Below are 16,663 nucleotides of genomic sequence, written 5' to 3' on the forward strand. Positions count from 1 at the left end.
GCTCTGAGAGGAATATCTAACTAGCGGTGGAACACTGGAACCTAGTGGAGCATTACATGAGTGTTATTACCTGCAGGTTTAGCAGTTGGAGCTGGCAGGCTTCCTTGCTTCTTTCTGATGGTGTGTGTACTGTCCGAGTGATGCTGGAGAGTGAATGACTCAGACCTGTCAGAGTCTCGCACAGCTCAGGCTGAACAGCTCCCCATACCTCTGCTACAGCAGCCTGAAGGCAATGGCCAGAAGACTCAAGTTATAGTCGTATGCAAAAGTTTGCAAATCACCACAGTCATGTTACACACTTTGTTGATTTTCTGAGTGAAAATAAATTAACACATAAATAAGGCATTTTTCTACAAGTGCACAAAATCTATTTATTTGCTGAGTTTAACACAATGGAAAAAACTAAAATATAAAATGTGACATAACTTTTGCACATTCCACATTTACACACACACACACACACATATATATATATATATTTAGATATACATATATATACACACAGGAACACACAAAAACCGTTTTCTATAGCAATTGTTTCTACTGTTGGGAATAAGCTGATATTTAATTATATATGTTATTATGTTAAATGCTAATTTGACCATTAAAATGATTGGCTAAATACTGAAGAGCATCTGTGATGTGGAACAACATCTATGATTCTAATCCACAACACTCAAAACCTCTGCCAAAACTGATGGTAACTGAACTGAAATCAGTCATTGTTTCAAGCCATTTTCATTTCATTTTCACTCAAAAATAATTAATTGCTAAAGGTTGCGAATTTAAATAAATAAGCTAGCATTCAAGGGTGGTTAGCACATGTTGCATGTTATCTACTAATAACTATATAGTTCACATAAATATATTATTTTTTCTAACAATAATTTTGGTAGCAGTGTTGAATGCAAGCTTTACTCACGCAGCCAAACAATTTTTGGTGTGTAAATTGAGAAAATAGAATAAAAATACTGATGGTCATTCTGCAGCAAGATGAAAATTGAACTCATTCATGAAAAGTGCAAGTTCCATTACATTAGCAACTTTAGCTTCATAACTCCAGCACAAAACTGATTAAATAAACTTTGGACACCAAACTGAAAAAAATCAGGGGAAATTTGATATTTGGCCAAACCATCATCATAACAGCCTAAGGTTCCTCTTTCTGAGGTTTAACTAAGGAAGCTATAACAGTCTCAAGCTCACCGTGGTTCCCATGCTGCATGCATTTTGACGGATACGGCGAAGTTGCTCAGCATGTCTATGCATTTCTTGTATGAGGGAAGGTCCTATATCACTATCCACCTCATCTTCAGCTAACCCTGTCCCCTGCAGTGAGGAACACAGAACAATACATATTGGAACACAAAGGTTTGGAGAGTCAGTTAATAGTCTTTATAGAGATCTGACACAGACCTCTGATGTAGTTCTGTCTTGCACAGTGTTTAAGGCGTCCAGTAGAGCCTGCAGTCTGTGGTGAAGCTTGGTCCACGTCTCTATGGCCGTAGCTCTTTCCACTGCCTGTCCAGGAACACTCGCACCACTGGACCTAGACAAAGACGAACCTTGTTTTTTAGTGGTGGTTCATCAGTGGTCCTCACTGGACAATGAAGGACATCCAGTTCCATTGCACTCCCTTACTGTATACAGTGTTCAGTGAAGGTGAAATGAGAGCCCCCTACCTGGAATGCATTTGTGTCTGTGTCTGCTCCTCTTGCTCAAGATCAGAGCTGCTGCCGTGGCGAGCAATGGCCTCAATCAGATCTCTTTGCTCTCTCAGCTCACTCTGCACCTGCTAAAGAAGAAGAAGTGTTAACTATGTGCACCAATAAGGACAGAATATTTCTTCTACAGTGCCGTATCGAGTGGTATTGTGTCTCAGCCATCAACTAATAAGGGCTTAAAAATAATAACTAACAAAAAAACACTACTGTTCAAAAGTTTGCAAGCAATGTTTTTCCAGCATGGCTGAAGAAACATTATAAAACATTCTAATACGCTAGTCCTGTGCTACGTCACAGATTTCACTTCATAGGAAGGTAGGAATCTGTATAAAAAATGAAGGAGTCCATATCCTACACTTTTCTAGCATTTTATTTTTTTTCCTGAGGTCCACTTTTAATATTTGTGTTATGTACCAAAAACAGTTCATTTTTACCTATTCCTAATTCCTGTTTTTGTTACTGTGCCTTTAAGGCTGCCATATGGAAATTAGTTCTGTTCTGATCGGCTGTCTCGTATTGTGGCTCTTTCGAAAAACAGTCTGGGCTGAAACACTCCTTATACCTTCACAATGAATAGGTGAGGCTAAACTGCTGTAGATTGAATATGTGAATATGTTTTTTGTGAAATAACAAAAAGTAATGGATTTAATAGTTTATATATCATTAATGTTGGAACAAAACTTTCTATCTCCAAAAAAGTCACTTTACAGGAGAAGGAAAAACGATTCTTAAACTTCAATGTAAGTCAATGTAATAATATTTTATTCTATGTCATTTTGGACTCTTTCTTTTGGTTTGTTTGTTGTGAAATTTTGACACAGTGTAAACAGCAGTTGGTATTTTTCTAAATTATGTAAAAATATGAGAAAGATTTTGTTCTGATGGCACTGATATGGACTGTGTGGAATGGGGTTTTAACAGTACGTTCAGAAACAATGTATGCATACTACTCGTTTATTCAAAAAAAAGTGAGGAAAATTTGATATGAGGAAGCTGTATAGCTTACGACAATAGTAAAGTTTATAATTCATATTTAAAAAAGAGTGATAAAAGTGTATTGTGACTATTATGTTGATTTATTATGTGATAGTTCTTATTTCCAGTCATTTAAGGCTACACTACACAGTTAGAAATAAAGGTACTGTGCAGGTACATTTTTGTTCATCAAGGTACAAACAATGTAAATGTTCCCTCCAAGGTACACCAGTGGTTTTAAGGTCCAAACAGACGTGAAGTTTTTCCGCATGAAAAGTACATATTTTTCATAACCTAATGTTTTAAAACAAAACAATAAAATAAAAAGCCTGGAGACGAGATGGGTGTGTGGAGTCAAAACAACTAATTTATAAAAAGTATAATTTTAATGGATTATGGTACAATTATGTTTCCTGACTGAAGGTACTGAGATGTACCCTTGAGGGTACCACCCCAGTGACAAGAGGGGTACTGCCCCAGTAACAGTTTCGTACCTTTATTTCTGAGAGTCTATGTACGTTTTGGGGATTTCAAGACTTATCTGGTCAAAATGTGTAACTGAACACAACATGCAGAATGTTTTGTAATGCCAACACCTCTGACTGTGAAATTACTATCTTGGGCTTTACAAGGTGACCACATTTTAGCATGATTTTTTTTTCTCCTGACTCAATAATTCTACTTCTTTCAGTTTTAACAAAATATCTCTATGATCCACCTACTTGAAATTTTAAATAGGCCATTTAAAAATATTTTTAGTCTAGTCTATATTCACAGCTATAGTGTCTAAGTTATTGTACACTGTAAAAAATGAGAAGTCTGCTCAAACTTAAAATGATCTAGTAACTGATTACATGGCTTTTCTGGAATTGACTCAACTTGAGGACACCAAAGTTTACCCAAGTCAAAAACTCTCCCAGCTACTGTTTCTAGGTCTTCATCTCAGTTGAATAAACAACACTGAATTTTTTAAACCAATTTCCCCAATCGCTGGTGCTCTTCCATCACACAGTCCCATCTGGCATAATTTTCTCTTTGGCTTCTGGATATGGACAGCAACAGTATTGCTGGGACTCAAACTCACAACCTCCTGATGTTGGGATGAATTATTAGACAGTTGTACCACATGAGACTCTGCCATGCTTTATAGTTAAAACAACAAATATTTTCTCCAGCGTATTAAACATCTGTAGACACAAAATCTGAGTTGCTTCATGTGTTCCTGAGTGGTGCAGTGGACTAACCATTTACCCAATTGAGATGCAGAACTAAAAAATTAAAAGAACTTTTGAACTCTTGCGTCCTCAAGTTGAGTCAACTCAAGAAAAGCCATGTAATCAGTTACTATATCATTTTGAGTTGAGCCGACCTCTCGTTTTTAACAGTGTATTTAAAACAAAAAAAATATGACAAGTGATTCCTTTTCTTTTAACGACAGTGCATATAAAGCAGACGTTAAGTGGGACACTAAGGATTTAGTATGATGGAATGCAGTAGTAGTTTACCAGTGCTGTGCTGTTTTGAAGTCCCAGTCTCTGTGTCTGGGTGAGAGATGACCAGTGCAGGCACCATAGTCTCCACCATCTCACTGACCTTACTGACTGATGTGCATGTGTCTTCTTCATTATTTGTGGGTTTGGAGACGGACTGGTCTGTTGATGTCTCCTGAGTCTTTGACCCCACATTAGTGGCCTCCTTGTCTTTATCTTCCCCATCAGGATGTATAGCAGATGTCTCTGTCTTTTCTGATTTAACTGAATCTTTCACTGTCGGTCCTTTAGGCTCCTCAGACAAGGTTTCTGCTTGTTTGATGTCTTTGAGCATTTCCTTGGTTTCTTCATTAATTTCAGATGCTAAAGCAAGTTGCAAAGTAGGTTCAACTGTTACCGGTGTTAGTGTATCAACAGGTCGGTCAGCGATCGCAGGCACAGAATCAGTGTCCACAAAAACTGAGCTGTTTTCTGCAGTAATGGATCCTGTATGCTGTGTATGTGAACCCGTATTTCCAGGTTTAGACTCAGTTGTCAAAGGTACAGACTCCATGGACTTTGTCTCTTTCAGAGGTGATTCCTGTAAAATCAGGTATTAAAGTAAGAACATGACACACATCCCTACACCACTGAGACACTGCTTAGCTGAAAGATGTGACTATTTGAATCATACAATTCTCCTAGCAAGAAGGCAAAACTTACCTTAGAGACAGACAATGGGACCACAATGGTAGCATCGGTTTCAGCAAGCTCCTCATCCATCAGAATCTCGTCCAGGTCCTGGTTTAGATAGTTAGGATAAGAAGAGAGTGTTTAAAAATAGACCTGATGGCTGGAGACTGAATTCTTCAAAGAGAAGAGGAGAGCAGCTGTATTTGACAGGAAGTCCAAGCAGGTTATGCTTAGAATAGCAGATGGATGTGGATGGAGGACGTGGATGTTGCGACCAAAAATGGAAATGAAATAAAAAGGCAAAATGTATGCTTACAATTTCAAATTTGAAGGGGACTTTCACTTGTCTTAATCGTTAGGATGTAAACAAAGTCATTTAGAGCGGTTTGTTGTGAAATAAGCCATTCTAGTATTGTTTACAGTGGTGGTAATAGGAACCAGACAGCTGAATCGTTAATGCCTGTAAAAGTTACATCATAGAAAGCTAATATATAAATGGTTACAGATTCATTACCTGATGACTCTATGATAGTTCTGAGATAAGGTTTTGGCCATTCATGGCGAGGGGTACATGCAAGGTGGTGTAAAGCAAAATAGTACCCAAAGAAAACTTTGGTTTGTTTTGGCTTTACCACTATTTTATCATTATAAACATGCAAATAAAAACATAAACAATATAAACACATTCGTGTTGTGGACATCGCGATTCCTGGTGCCTATTCACCACTGTAAAGAAATCTGAGGCGGTAAATTTCTCTACGATGCACCATCTCACATCCAACCATTTGATATGACTTTGTTTACATCTTAATGACTGAATTATGTAAAAGATTTCTGGAATTCTCCTTAAAATTTAAAATTTGCTTAAAGAGCTTACATTGTTTTCATACAGTCAACAAGAAAAAAATCCTTTTTTTACAAAATACTTTAGTATAAAAATACCATTTTAAAAAGCAGCCTTTTATTGTCTGAACATCAATGATAAGTTTTTACATTATATAAACAGGAAATGCTTTTCCTTCTCCTATACAGTTACTGTTCAGGCAGCACAAGGCTTCTGACATTTATGAACAATTAGAAATAAAGCGAAAATGAAGAAGTAGGACTGTTGAAAAAGTTCTTGCAGTTTGCATTTGGGTTTGTTAGTTAAGCAAGAAAAGAAAGGGATTTGAACATAAGCTGTGCACGTTGGAGAGAAAGTAAGAAAAATGGAGTTTGGGAGAAGGACCACGCCTGAAACTTGTCGCCCTCAACATCCTTCGCTCTACAGACTTTCCCCTCTCCTTTCAGTTTCCTGTGATGTAAATTTCACATCCCATCATCACCCTCTCTCCTCCAACTCTTCTACAACTCTCTTGCTGAGCGACAGGTGAGTCCAGCTTCCTCAATCTCAGTAAAGCTGCTCAGAACTCCTGCTTAGACTTCAGAGTTTCCCTTCTGTCCCATGGTCAGTTTCGGGTGTGGTCCAAACGTGCAAAACAGGCACATTAAAGGCTGACTGAATCAGAGAATAACTAAAGTGAAATGTGACCTGAGAATAATCAAGCATAAACAAAGCTAGAGTTGCTTTGTATTTTGGAAAGAAGTTTGTATTTTGGAAAAAGCAATCAGTGCAAAAGTGAAAGGAATTCAGGACCAAAGACATCCTCCAAGGCAGTGGAACTAGAGCCACCCTGCTCAAGATAAAGAGAGTTGTCTTCTGTACCTCTGGAACACTGCATGTGAGAGTCTCAGAGGAAGAGTGACTGCCTTCATCCTCATAATCATCATCATCCTCTTCCCCAGCATGTGGTATTTCGGCAGGCACCTGCTTTACAGTTCCAGGAGTTTATGAGTTTGTGAAGGATTGAATCATTAACCATCTTCATCAGCTAAATTCACCGTTGTGCTAGAACATCTCATCATTTGAAGGCAATGATTAGATGGAACACAGTATGTACTCAGCTATGCAACGCACATCTGAGGGCATGTGAAATGTACTCAGTTGTTCACTGTGAGAATCGATGTAAAACTGGGTGTTAAACTTACCATTAAATCTCCAGGACACTGCAGGGTCAGGCTGGATGCCATTACTTGCTCAGAGGGAGAGACAAGGTCTACAGGATGACCGATAGCAACCTGTGAGAGGAACACAGTCAGCATCTTATAATAAAGCTCACATGTAATACAAAGGAAATGACAAGGCTGAGTAAATGTTATACCGCCAGCAGCAGTGATGCACTGATATACAGACTATCTGGGCCAATAATGATAACCGAGACTATCGTCATTCACTGTTAATTAACTTGTGGCCAATTTCAAACCCATTAATTTTTGTTTTCTTTTCAAAAACTTCACACTATAATCCAGATATGTGGTGAACATTAATCAGATTACAAGTCTAAAGATTAATGCATGATGTTTAATTTATGATTAATTTATGATTTATATATTACATTATCATAAATCAAACACAACAATTATTGTGTGCTACTGTTCAGAAGTTTGGAATCACTTGCCATATTAATAATATTTGTTCATTTCTATTTTTAGATATTACATCCTAGTTGCTGAAATGGATTTTTAGATGTTTTATTCAATATTTCAATGAAATGTGATGAATCTTAGATATTAATTTTATCATAACTTCTCAATGCTATATTACTTTCTCAGTCATTTTAGAGTCTTGGGATGTGCAAACGGCTGTAATTTCAGTATCAGACAGACAATAATAATGACGTTTTTCCATTTATCTGTAAATAATATATTGGCTTCTGATATATGGTGCCTTCTTATCCATTAGTCTCTATGATATTTCATTTATAAACATTCCTATTTAGCCATGATTCCCACAGATCCACTTCACTAAACTGACACACAACCGAAGGGATGCTCACCTCCTTTTATTCGCACAGACATGAAAGAGTTGGAGAGAAAGACATGAGGTCATTTGGATTTAGAATTTTAATATCCTTTCCTCAGATGATGAACTGGGGTCCAACATGCCAGATATAGTCAAAGGTCTTATATTATGATATTTGATGATACTGGACTTAAGGGCTGACGCTCTCTTAGGAGAAAAGACTGGCTATATTTTCGGCCTCAGCTCATTTCAAATGTTTCTTAACCATGTTTATAGCTGACATTAATTAACCTGTTTCCAGGGCAATACTGCAAAGATCACTGTTGTATCAGAGATGTGCTTCACTGCATCTCTTTAATCACTCTCATAATATCATCCCAGAAACATGATTCAGAAATCCAAGACAGAGTGCTGAAGGTCAGAACTGCTTTCATGAAAGATAAGCGAATCAGACACTAACAACAGCTATAAAACTGTCAGGGATACAGTTAAATGTCTGAGCTGGTCCTAAGAGCTGAATAAGCATTTGGCATAAAGATCTAAGTGACCTTTCAGAGCTTCATAATCATATAATGAGTGTTTTACATCTCAAATAATGATCATGAATCTGTCAAAAACAAAGAAATAAGGGGGTGAATTACTTTCAATGACTTAACAAGCTCATACTACTGAAATTTACTATTCAATTTTCTTTCTTTTTTTATATTCTGTGGCATAATTCATATGAAAGAATGACATTCTTCTCTATTCAAATGCTGAGTGCTTTTAGGTATTTGAGTATAATGTGTATTTCTGACCTAATTAAGTATCATAGTGTGAAAACCGTATAATGTTTACATTTTTTTACAGTACCCCTAAAATACAATTTAAACCTGTTTTGGAGTTCCCTCAGTTGAACTATGCACTAATTTTTTCTTCCATAACACTGCATTATATATTTAACGCATTATATTCCGATGGAAACATATATGTGTATGATTTACAAAACCAAAAACAAAGTACATTTTTGTCTTTTTGGGTGAGCAAGGAAGGTAATGTTTATAAAAGTATTCTATTGTGTTTAACTATTTTTTGTGGCAGTTGTACATGATTATTTGCTATGAAGAAAGCTGCAGTGCTGTCCATTTTATCTCAGCACGGCTGTCTCTGTGGAGAGCTGTGACCTGTTTTCATAGCAGGGGATCCTAACTCCAATAGTTTAACAACCTGAAAAGAAAAATGCTCGACTTGTGTTAACTAACCAATACTATTATGAATGTCATATACCAATAATAAGAATTAAAATAAAAAATAATAATAATAATTTGTGCATGTGGCAAACCAGTCCAATAGGTGATGCACTTATTTTATAGGCACACTGATAAAAACAAATGCTAAAATCTATGTTTTTTAAAGATATATTACATCTGCTTTTGTTTTATACTACTAACAGACTACATAATCATGCCATTCTACCATCTTACAAAACTAAGACGTTTGTCTATTTAACATTTTATTCCTTTCAGTCTTTATAATTTTAACACTACACAGCTTGGTCAATGGAGGGAGCACCTCAAGATCAGTCTACAAACACAGCTATTGGATCACAGGGTGCTAAATACTATTGTTTTATCAGCTCCCTATAGAAAAAGCTGCATAAATTAGGGAGTGCTTCATGTAACAGACATGTAAATAAGGTACTGGTGGGCTGGCGCTTGATTTCACGCATCACTATCACTGATTCATTATCTGCGGTCAAAGTTTCATAACTCAGACGTAGAGTATTTTGTAGTTTGATGAATAAGGGCCACTATCAATGCTCTGACTCACAAACAGTGAGTTATAGAATAATACAGACCCTAATTACACCACTCTGCTCTTCAGTAAGCTGCTGTAGGTCATGGATGGGCTGCAGAAGCTGCTGGGCTCTGTGGAAGGCTGACAGAGTGTGTTCTGCGCCTGCAGGCAGTCCCAGGCCAGCCCTGCACCTCTCAATCTCAGCTATGGTTCTCTTCATTACCTTGAGGTTGTCCAGGATTACCTATAAAATGTAGTCATACCAGAATACCTTCTGAATAAGAATGAGGTGTCTTAAATGGGCTTCCAGAGCAAAGAAAACTAGCGGCCATTATTTTGTACCACTACACATAAATGCGGTTGTGACTGGACTTACCTGTCTGTTCTGGAGATGTTCCTCTAAGGGGATGTCCTCTGTGTCCACTGTAGATAAGATGGTTTGGATCTTTGTTACATTCTTCTCTGTTGTCTTCACCTCTGCTTCAATGGCATCCATCTCCTACATACAAAAATGCTATGCATTAAAAGCCATCGAGAAATCCCAAATGGTTTGTCTCTGCAATACATCTCAGTTATGTACTGCATCAATTAACGGTAAAACCGCAACTACCACGACATAATATAATTCTGCAGTCTGCAGTCATCTGAACTTGCTGATCCTTATATAAGTGTAGCCAGAAACTGTGGTGCTTACTGCTGCTACATGCTGGAGCTGGGTGAGTGGCTCCATAGCGCGGCGCTGCATATGGATGACATTGGTGTGGACCTGCAGAAGGTTCTGCTCTTGAGAACTGGTGTCACACACTGCTGAGATCTCCTCCAGAGCAGGCCCAATAGCCTCCAGAGCACTTCGGATCCCCTCTGACTCACCCAGCACCATCTGTACACCAAACAGCCTCTCAGACACAACTAATAAATACTTATTTAAGCTAACATTTTGTCTGTGCAGCTCACTATGGTGAAAATGAAACATAGCTTACATAAGTAATGGCTTGAAGCAGTTTAGCTAGAAGACAGTTAAGCCAGCAGGCCTTTTAAAAAGACTATTATATGTACGAGTGGACAGACCTGTAAGGAGCTGGCATGGCTGTGGAGGCACTTGGCAGTGGTGTAGGTTTGTGGGGTATCCAACCAGGACTGAGCTTCAGCCAGCCAGCGGGTAGAACTATGGAGAATATCCTCATACTCTTGTAGACACGAAGGGATCTAAATGCACCACAGCACGTGTTCAGAACACATAAATAAACCCATCAACACATTTGTAATAGACAGAGATTCAGAAGATCTTTCATGTGTGGAGTAATGGTGATAAACCAAACAGGAAAACATATTTTTTCTGTACTACTGTTATCTATCAAATAGAGCAAAGAAATATTAACCAAATTTACAGAGTATAAAGTATATCAATTTGGTAACTTACACTGAAATAACAAGAAATTACACATTTTATTAGAGAAAACAACTCGACACAGTCAGTGGCAAGTGTAATTAGTTTTTAGAAAATTTCTTTTTTTGCAGAAATCTTAAAAACAGAAAGTGAAATGGTTTATTATCCAGAGGAGTTGCGCTGTCCACTGTAATATTATTTAACATACATGTCTCTTTCAATCCGTTAAAAGTGTACAGATAGCAAAGAGCAAAGTAAGTCTGAAGCTGCAGCATTTTTACATCTTGACCAGTCCTAATAACATATAATTTTCAAAATATGGTATTGACAGCAACACTTGCTATTTTAAAAGACTGCTACTCAGTGGTGTAACAGTATCTGGATAGGTGGTATACTGTGCTTTGTAAGGGATTCCAAACACGCTGTATGTCTACATCTGCGCACAGTAAAGACACATTATTTTTATGTTTTATATTTATATGTTATATATTTTCACGTTTTATATGAACACACCAAGCGAACGCAAGCAGAAACACAAAAAGGTGTGTGCTGGTAATATGACTCACGACTGGATGAATGTGAGGTCGCTGCTGTCTGTGGTCATGGTCAAATCAAAATCAAGCATAAACATATCTCACTATTTATAAATTTGTAAACAGTGGCATCCAGAGGTCTGAGAGCACTAGTGAAAATGCTTTTATTTTGCATTCTTTTATAATTTAATACAATGTTTGTCATTACATATGATGTTATCAGCATAACAATTTGAGTAAATTATTTGAAGGTTTACATGAATTTCAGAATTTCTTAGAATTTAGTAAGTCCCCCTTTTGCTTTAATGACAGTGTGCGCTCAAGCTGGCAGGGACTCCATAAGTTTGTGCAAAAGTTACTGATGAGTAGACTGAATCTACTAGAGTTGTCTAAATGTGTGTTTCAATAGAAGGAAATGAACTGTAGGTAAATCCATCTTTTGAGAGGTTCAAGCCTGAGGTGATAGTGTTTGCTAATTCTGACCTGTGAAGCACAGGAAGATAATAGAATGGAATGAAAATAGGATAACACTTACTCTGCTAATGAAGGCGGTCCTCTGCTCTGCCTGTTTGGCTACAGCCTGGTAGAACTGCAGTGGTTTGGTGAGCTCATCCATGAGCATGTGAGCTCGTTCAGGCTGCTCCTCAGCCAGCTCCTGAACCTCCGCTTCCAGCTCAGTTATCCGAGAGTGCCACTGATCTAACTCATCCCATACACGCTGCAAGTGTGGAGACACATAAACATAAGCATGCAGACACATATGCATGCGTATATCCACATCTATGAGTGTCTATGAGTAAAAGAACATTGAAAAAATAACACATAAAATTTACTTGTCATTCCACACAATTATTGCCAAAAGTGAGCAAACTAAAAGACAATTGTGCTGCAAAAAGTTTTATTCATCTTGAAATGATGCACACATTGGTATTAAGTTTTTCAAATCATGCTCACCTTCAGTGTGTTTTCAGCTTCTTTTACCATGGAACTCTTTTTTTGGAGCAGGGCCTGCACACAAGTTAAGCCCACAGTCACCTCACCCAGCTGCTCGCTCATTCTGTGAAGAGGGCTAGCTCTCTCAATGGCCTGCTTCACCTGAAACACACAGAGGAACAGTCAAAACTGATATTGGTTTTTGTAAAGAAAATATTCTGTGACAAAACTTATTCACTGAAAAATGCTGTTTGCACAAGTATTCGACTCCTGTGCTGAGAAAGCTCCTAGTTTACAAAGCTGAAAGATATTGCCCAAACAAGGACACAGTGTGCTTACAATTGGCCTCTGCCTGTGAATCACTGAAAAACTTCAACTTTTCTGAATAAAATACCCACATATTTTTAAGTATCACTGGTCAGACTGAGAATCTGAATAAAAGCTGTGGAAATTAAGACTAAAGAGAATTCGAAAGCAATGAGAGTTAAAGTTATAACAAGGAAAGAAAAAGGAAAAACTCTGGATATCCTAGTGAACACTGTTTGATTAACTGTAAGGAAATGGAAACAGTATCTGTACAGTATCTGTACCATACAGAGTGGCCAACAATCACTCTGAAGGAGCTACAGAATTCAAGGCTGAGACTGGAGTGAAGGTGCACCAGTCAACAATATCAAGAGCTCTGGATACAACTGGCCTGTATAGGGGGGTGGCCAGAATGAAGCCATTACTGAACAAAAAAACACATCAAAGTTTTTAGAGTTTGCCAGAAAGCATCAGAGTGAGCCAATTAAACTGTGGGATAAGGTTTTGTGGTCAGACAAGACAAGAAAATTGAGCTTTCTGAGTCTGTTAAAAAACTGAAGCCTGAGAGAAACGTCACCTTTCAGCAGGACAATGACCTCTTGGCATAAGGCTAAAGCAAGAGATGAGTAGTTGAACAATGAAAAATGTTGATGAAAATTGCGCTCCACAAGCGTCATCCAACCAACCTGAACAACATGGAGCAAATCTGTCAGGAAGAATAGGTGGAACTCACTCCCAAACAGTGTGCAAAGCAGGTAGAAAGTTCCCTTAAGAGACTTAAAGCTGTTATTGCAGCAAAAGGTGGTTCTATTAAGTACTAGTCTGAAGGGTCAAATACTTATGCAAGCAGCCTTTTTCAGTCTTTTGTTTGTTTTTAAGAAGGCCTGCTGAAAATAATGAATTTTGAAAATTCGATTGAAGAGCATGTCAGTTTTTTAATAAAAAATATTGTCTGGAAAAATCTGTATTAGAGTTATTTATACTAATTTGATGACTTTTAAGGGAGTTGCATACTTTTCCAAGGCACTGTATACATATGTGCACATACCGTATATATGATCTCTATATTTGTACATGTCTGTATATTTATTAGTGTTTGTCTATAAAATCTTACTATCAGTGATAAAGCATCCATTACAAAACACATTTCATAGGAAAATACAGAAAACAACTGCTGAATACTCATAACACATATGTAGCAACTCGCATATACTTTCTCTTTGACTTCTTGCAGGCAGACAGTGATTTCTTCATGTAAAGTCTGGATCTCCTGAGGTGGCTCATTGCTCCTCTTCTTCACCCTGTTCATAATGTCCTGCAGTCTTGCATGCTGAGATCCCAACTCTACTTTCATCTCCTATTGAGAATGAGACAGAGATACAGCACAGTTTGTGCATGATGTCACAGCATTTAAACCAGCAATTACATAAATTTATGGAGAAGTAGAATCCAGAAAGGGTTCTAATATGGTCTATTACAGTTACAACTAGACATGGGCTTATTTTGGATTTTCTAGAAATACAGTCACTGGATTTTAGTCAAACAAGCTGTAGTTTCACCAGAGATATTTTAGATATGCAGATCAGCTCTGGCTGTTCCCACTACACTGTCACCGTGATAAAAGGTCAGTTAATGATCGTGATTCAAAATTTTTATATCGCCACATGCCTAGTAACAACAAAAATAAATAGTTCAGCCATGGGTGTTGCTCGGCCAGCTTTACGGGAGCTTTAGCCCATCCTAATTGTTATTTCAACTGACCACTCCAAATAAATATACATTACTACTACTGCAAAGTAACGTCAGGTAGGCAACCGCTGAAGCTGAAGACAGGATTCTGGCTTAAAGCTCACTAAAACTAACAACAAAATTTACAACAAACAGAGTGAAACATTAAGTAAAGTTAGTTACAGGAGTGAATGCACCTATCTACAATATGGTTTTGTGATAAACTATGGTCAGTACAGCTGATTGGTTGAGTAGGGTCTGACTGCAGAACAGGAGGCAGCAGTTTCAGGACCGCATTTTCAATACCGCAATTCCAGGACCCTATGTTTTCGCGACACTGCCCCCTAGTGACGTGGATATAAGGACCGCAATTAACACATGGAAAAGATGGATGATGACAGACAGAGTGTGAGTACAGAACGTTAATATATTAAATATATATTATGACACCAAAGTCTTCCTTGTGTCTCAAATATCTGCTTGAGATTTAATGACTGTAAAAGCAATGTGCAACTGATTGCACCTTTATTTTTACACAATTACACAAAATGCAACTCTTAGTAAACAAGTTTAATTCTGAGACAAAGTAGTATTTGGATGGAATAAGCCTATAAGTAAGGAGAGAAAAGAGCATTGGTCATCCACTTCACTAGGGGGCAGTGACGCAAAAACACAGGGTCCTAGAACTGCGGTCCTGTTCTGCAAGAATATAGTGTAGGAAGTTTGTTACCTAGATAGGTTTACGTGAGGCAGAGAAAAGGGGTGATGCCAACACTAGCATTAGTTAGCTGACAAACCAGCTAGTTTAACCTCAGCTCATAGTGAGAGCATGAGAGTAAATGAGCGAGAGAGACAGTGATAACCTTACTGACAGCTCTTAACGTTTTGTTTTTATATTTCTCTTCAGTATTTGGAAACACTGACACCGTATTTGCCATATATTGTTGTTTACAGTAAGGTAGTGTCAGAAAAAAGGTCTGTAGCACGGCATGTGCTACCCCGGGCTCAAGCAGGACGCCGGAGGCAGGGTTCAGTGCTGCAGCAGCCATATTTTCTTTAATCACATAAATGAACACAAACACAGACAAACCCAAACTAAACCTACACTGGCCACTTTTTTCAGTGGCTTCAGACAGCTAGGCTTTTCAGTCTTTTTACTCAAGCTTTTCAGCTCTTCTGCAGTCTTTTGTTGTCGTTTCTGCTGCTGCTGCTCGTCCCTCTTTCTCGCTTTGTTCCCTCTCAGCTCTTTAAAAAGGCGCTCACGCTGCCAGCTAGATCAGCATCAGCTGACTCTCATTAAGGGCAGCGTGAGCACCCTAGCCGAGAGGGAACGAGAGCTTGCTGCTCCGCCTCCCCGTCAACACCCCCAGCTTGCAGCTCGGCCGCTCGGGTCGAACGTGAGGTATCCTGAAGCGGCCTCACTGCGGGGCCCGGGCGGCGGAGCTTGGGACTCGCTCCATGCCCTGGTGCCTCTCGTGGCCGGCACCATCGTCCTCGTCCTCCCGCCGTCCCTCGCGTCTCACATCCCTCGGCGGAGCTCGGGCTTTGGGCTCCGCCCCCTCCCCACTCGCGGCTCTCTCCCTACCGGCTCTCGCGGCCGTCATCGTCGGGGGAGAGTTCTTTAAGCTTTCAGTTAAAATTAACACTGAATTTAAGTGAACTTCACTGAGAAAATATTTGTCACTATGACCAAGAATTTCTGTCACCTAGCTTATTATTATTATTATTAGAACATACCTACAGAGCAAAATCACATTCCTTTTGATTGCATTGAGACTGAACTGTGAATCTATGATGTGTATTTGAATAATACAGTTAGGACGTTGCAGCTTAGAGAGAGCTAAGAGAGAGGAGAGTGTATTGCTTGACTTCAGTAACATTTGCTTGGTCTGTGTATGTTTGTCTGTTGTGTCTCCTATCCGTGAACCTCTACTGATGCCCCTGCTGTAAACACTGAACAGTAACTCTTCATTTCATTCAGCAAAAATATTCTAAACAGGTTCTAAGAACATTGAAATACATACTTTTTTGGCTTTCATATCTGTTGGCCGTAATACAATTTTTCATTCCCTCACCAGAACATAAAGTGAGCACTGACCTGTAAGTGTGAGGGATCTGACTGGTTCTGCAGGACAGACAGAAGTGAGAAAACACCCTGCTGCACTGCCTTCTGTTCCTCCTGCAGGCGACCCCATTCTTGAATATCTGATAGTACATCACGTCTCACCTCACTGATTTGTTCCCTTAGGCTGTGAACAAAAGTGCACACCATTCATGTTTTGGACTATCATGAAATT

The 16,663-nt window shown here is 38.6% G+C and overlaps 1 protein-coding gene across 1 annotated transcript in view; it reads right to left on the reverse strand.

The window, feature by feature from the left end:
• The window catches only part of LOC118816104 (nesprin-2), a 129,373-nt gene that overhangs the window by 47,041 nt on the left and 65,669 nt on the right, over positions 1 to 16,663 (reverse strand). The window contains 16 exon segments of the mRNA XM_036582614.1: positions 71 to 223; positions 1,207 to 1,329; positions 1,417 to 1,549; positions 1,683 to 1,795; positions 4,293 to 4,769; positions 4,892 to 4,969; positions 6,567 to 6,671; positions 6,890 to 6,979; positions 9,541 to 9,723; positions 9,856 to 9,978; positions 10,174 to 10,359; positions 10,548 to 10,685; positions 11,935 to 12,117; positions 12,354 to 12,494; positions 13,852 to 13,995; positions 16,465 to 16,615. Coding sequence (XP_036438507.1) covers positions 71 to 223; positions 1,207 to 1,329; positions 1,417 to 1,549; positions 1,683 to 1,795; positions 4,293 to 4,769; positions 4,892 to 4,969; positions 6,567 to 6,671; positions 6,890 to 6,979; positions 9,541 to 9,723; positions 9,856 to 9,978; positions 10,174 to 10,359; positions 10,548 to 10,685; positions 11,935 to 12,117; positions 12,354 to 12,494; positions 13,852 to 13,995; positions 16,465 to 16,615 — 2,521 coding nt within the window.

This window comes from Colossoma macropomum, unplaced genomic scaffold (genome assembly GCF_904425465.1).
Source record: "Colossoma macropomum unplaced genomic scaffold, Colossoma_macropomum, whole genome shotgun sequence".
NCBI classification, from domain to species: Eukaryota; Metazoa; Chordata; class Actinopteri; order Characiformes; family Serrasalmidae; genus Colossoma; species Colossoma macropomum.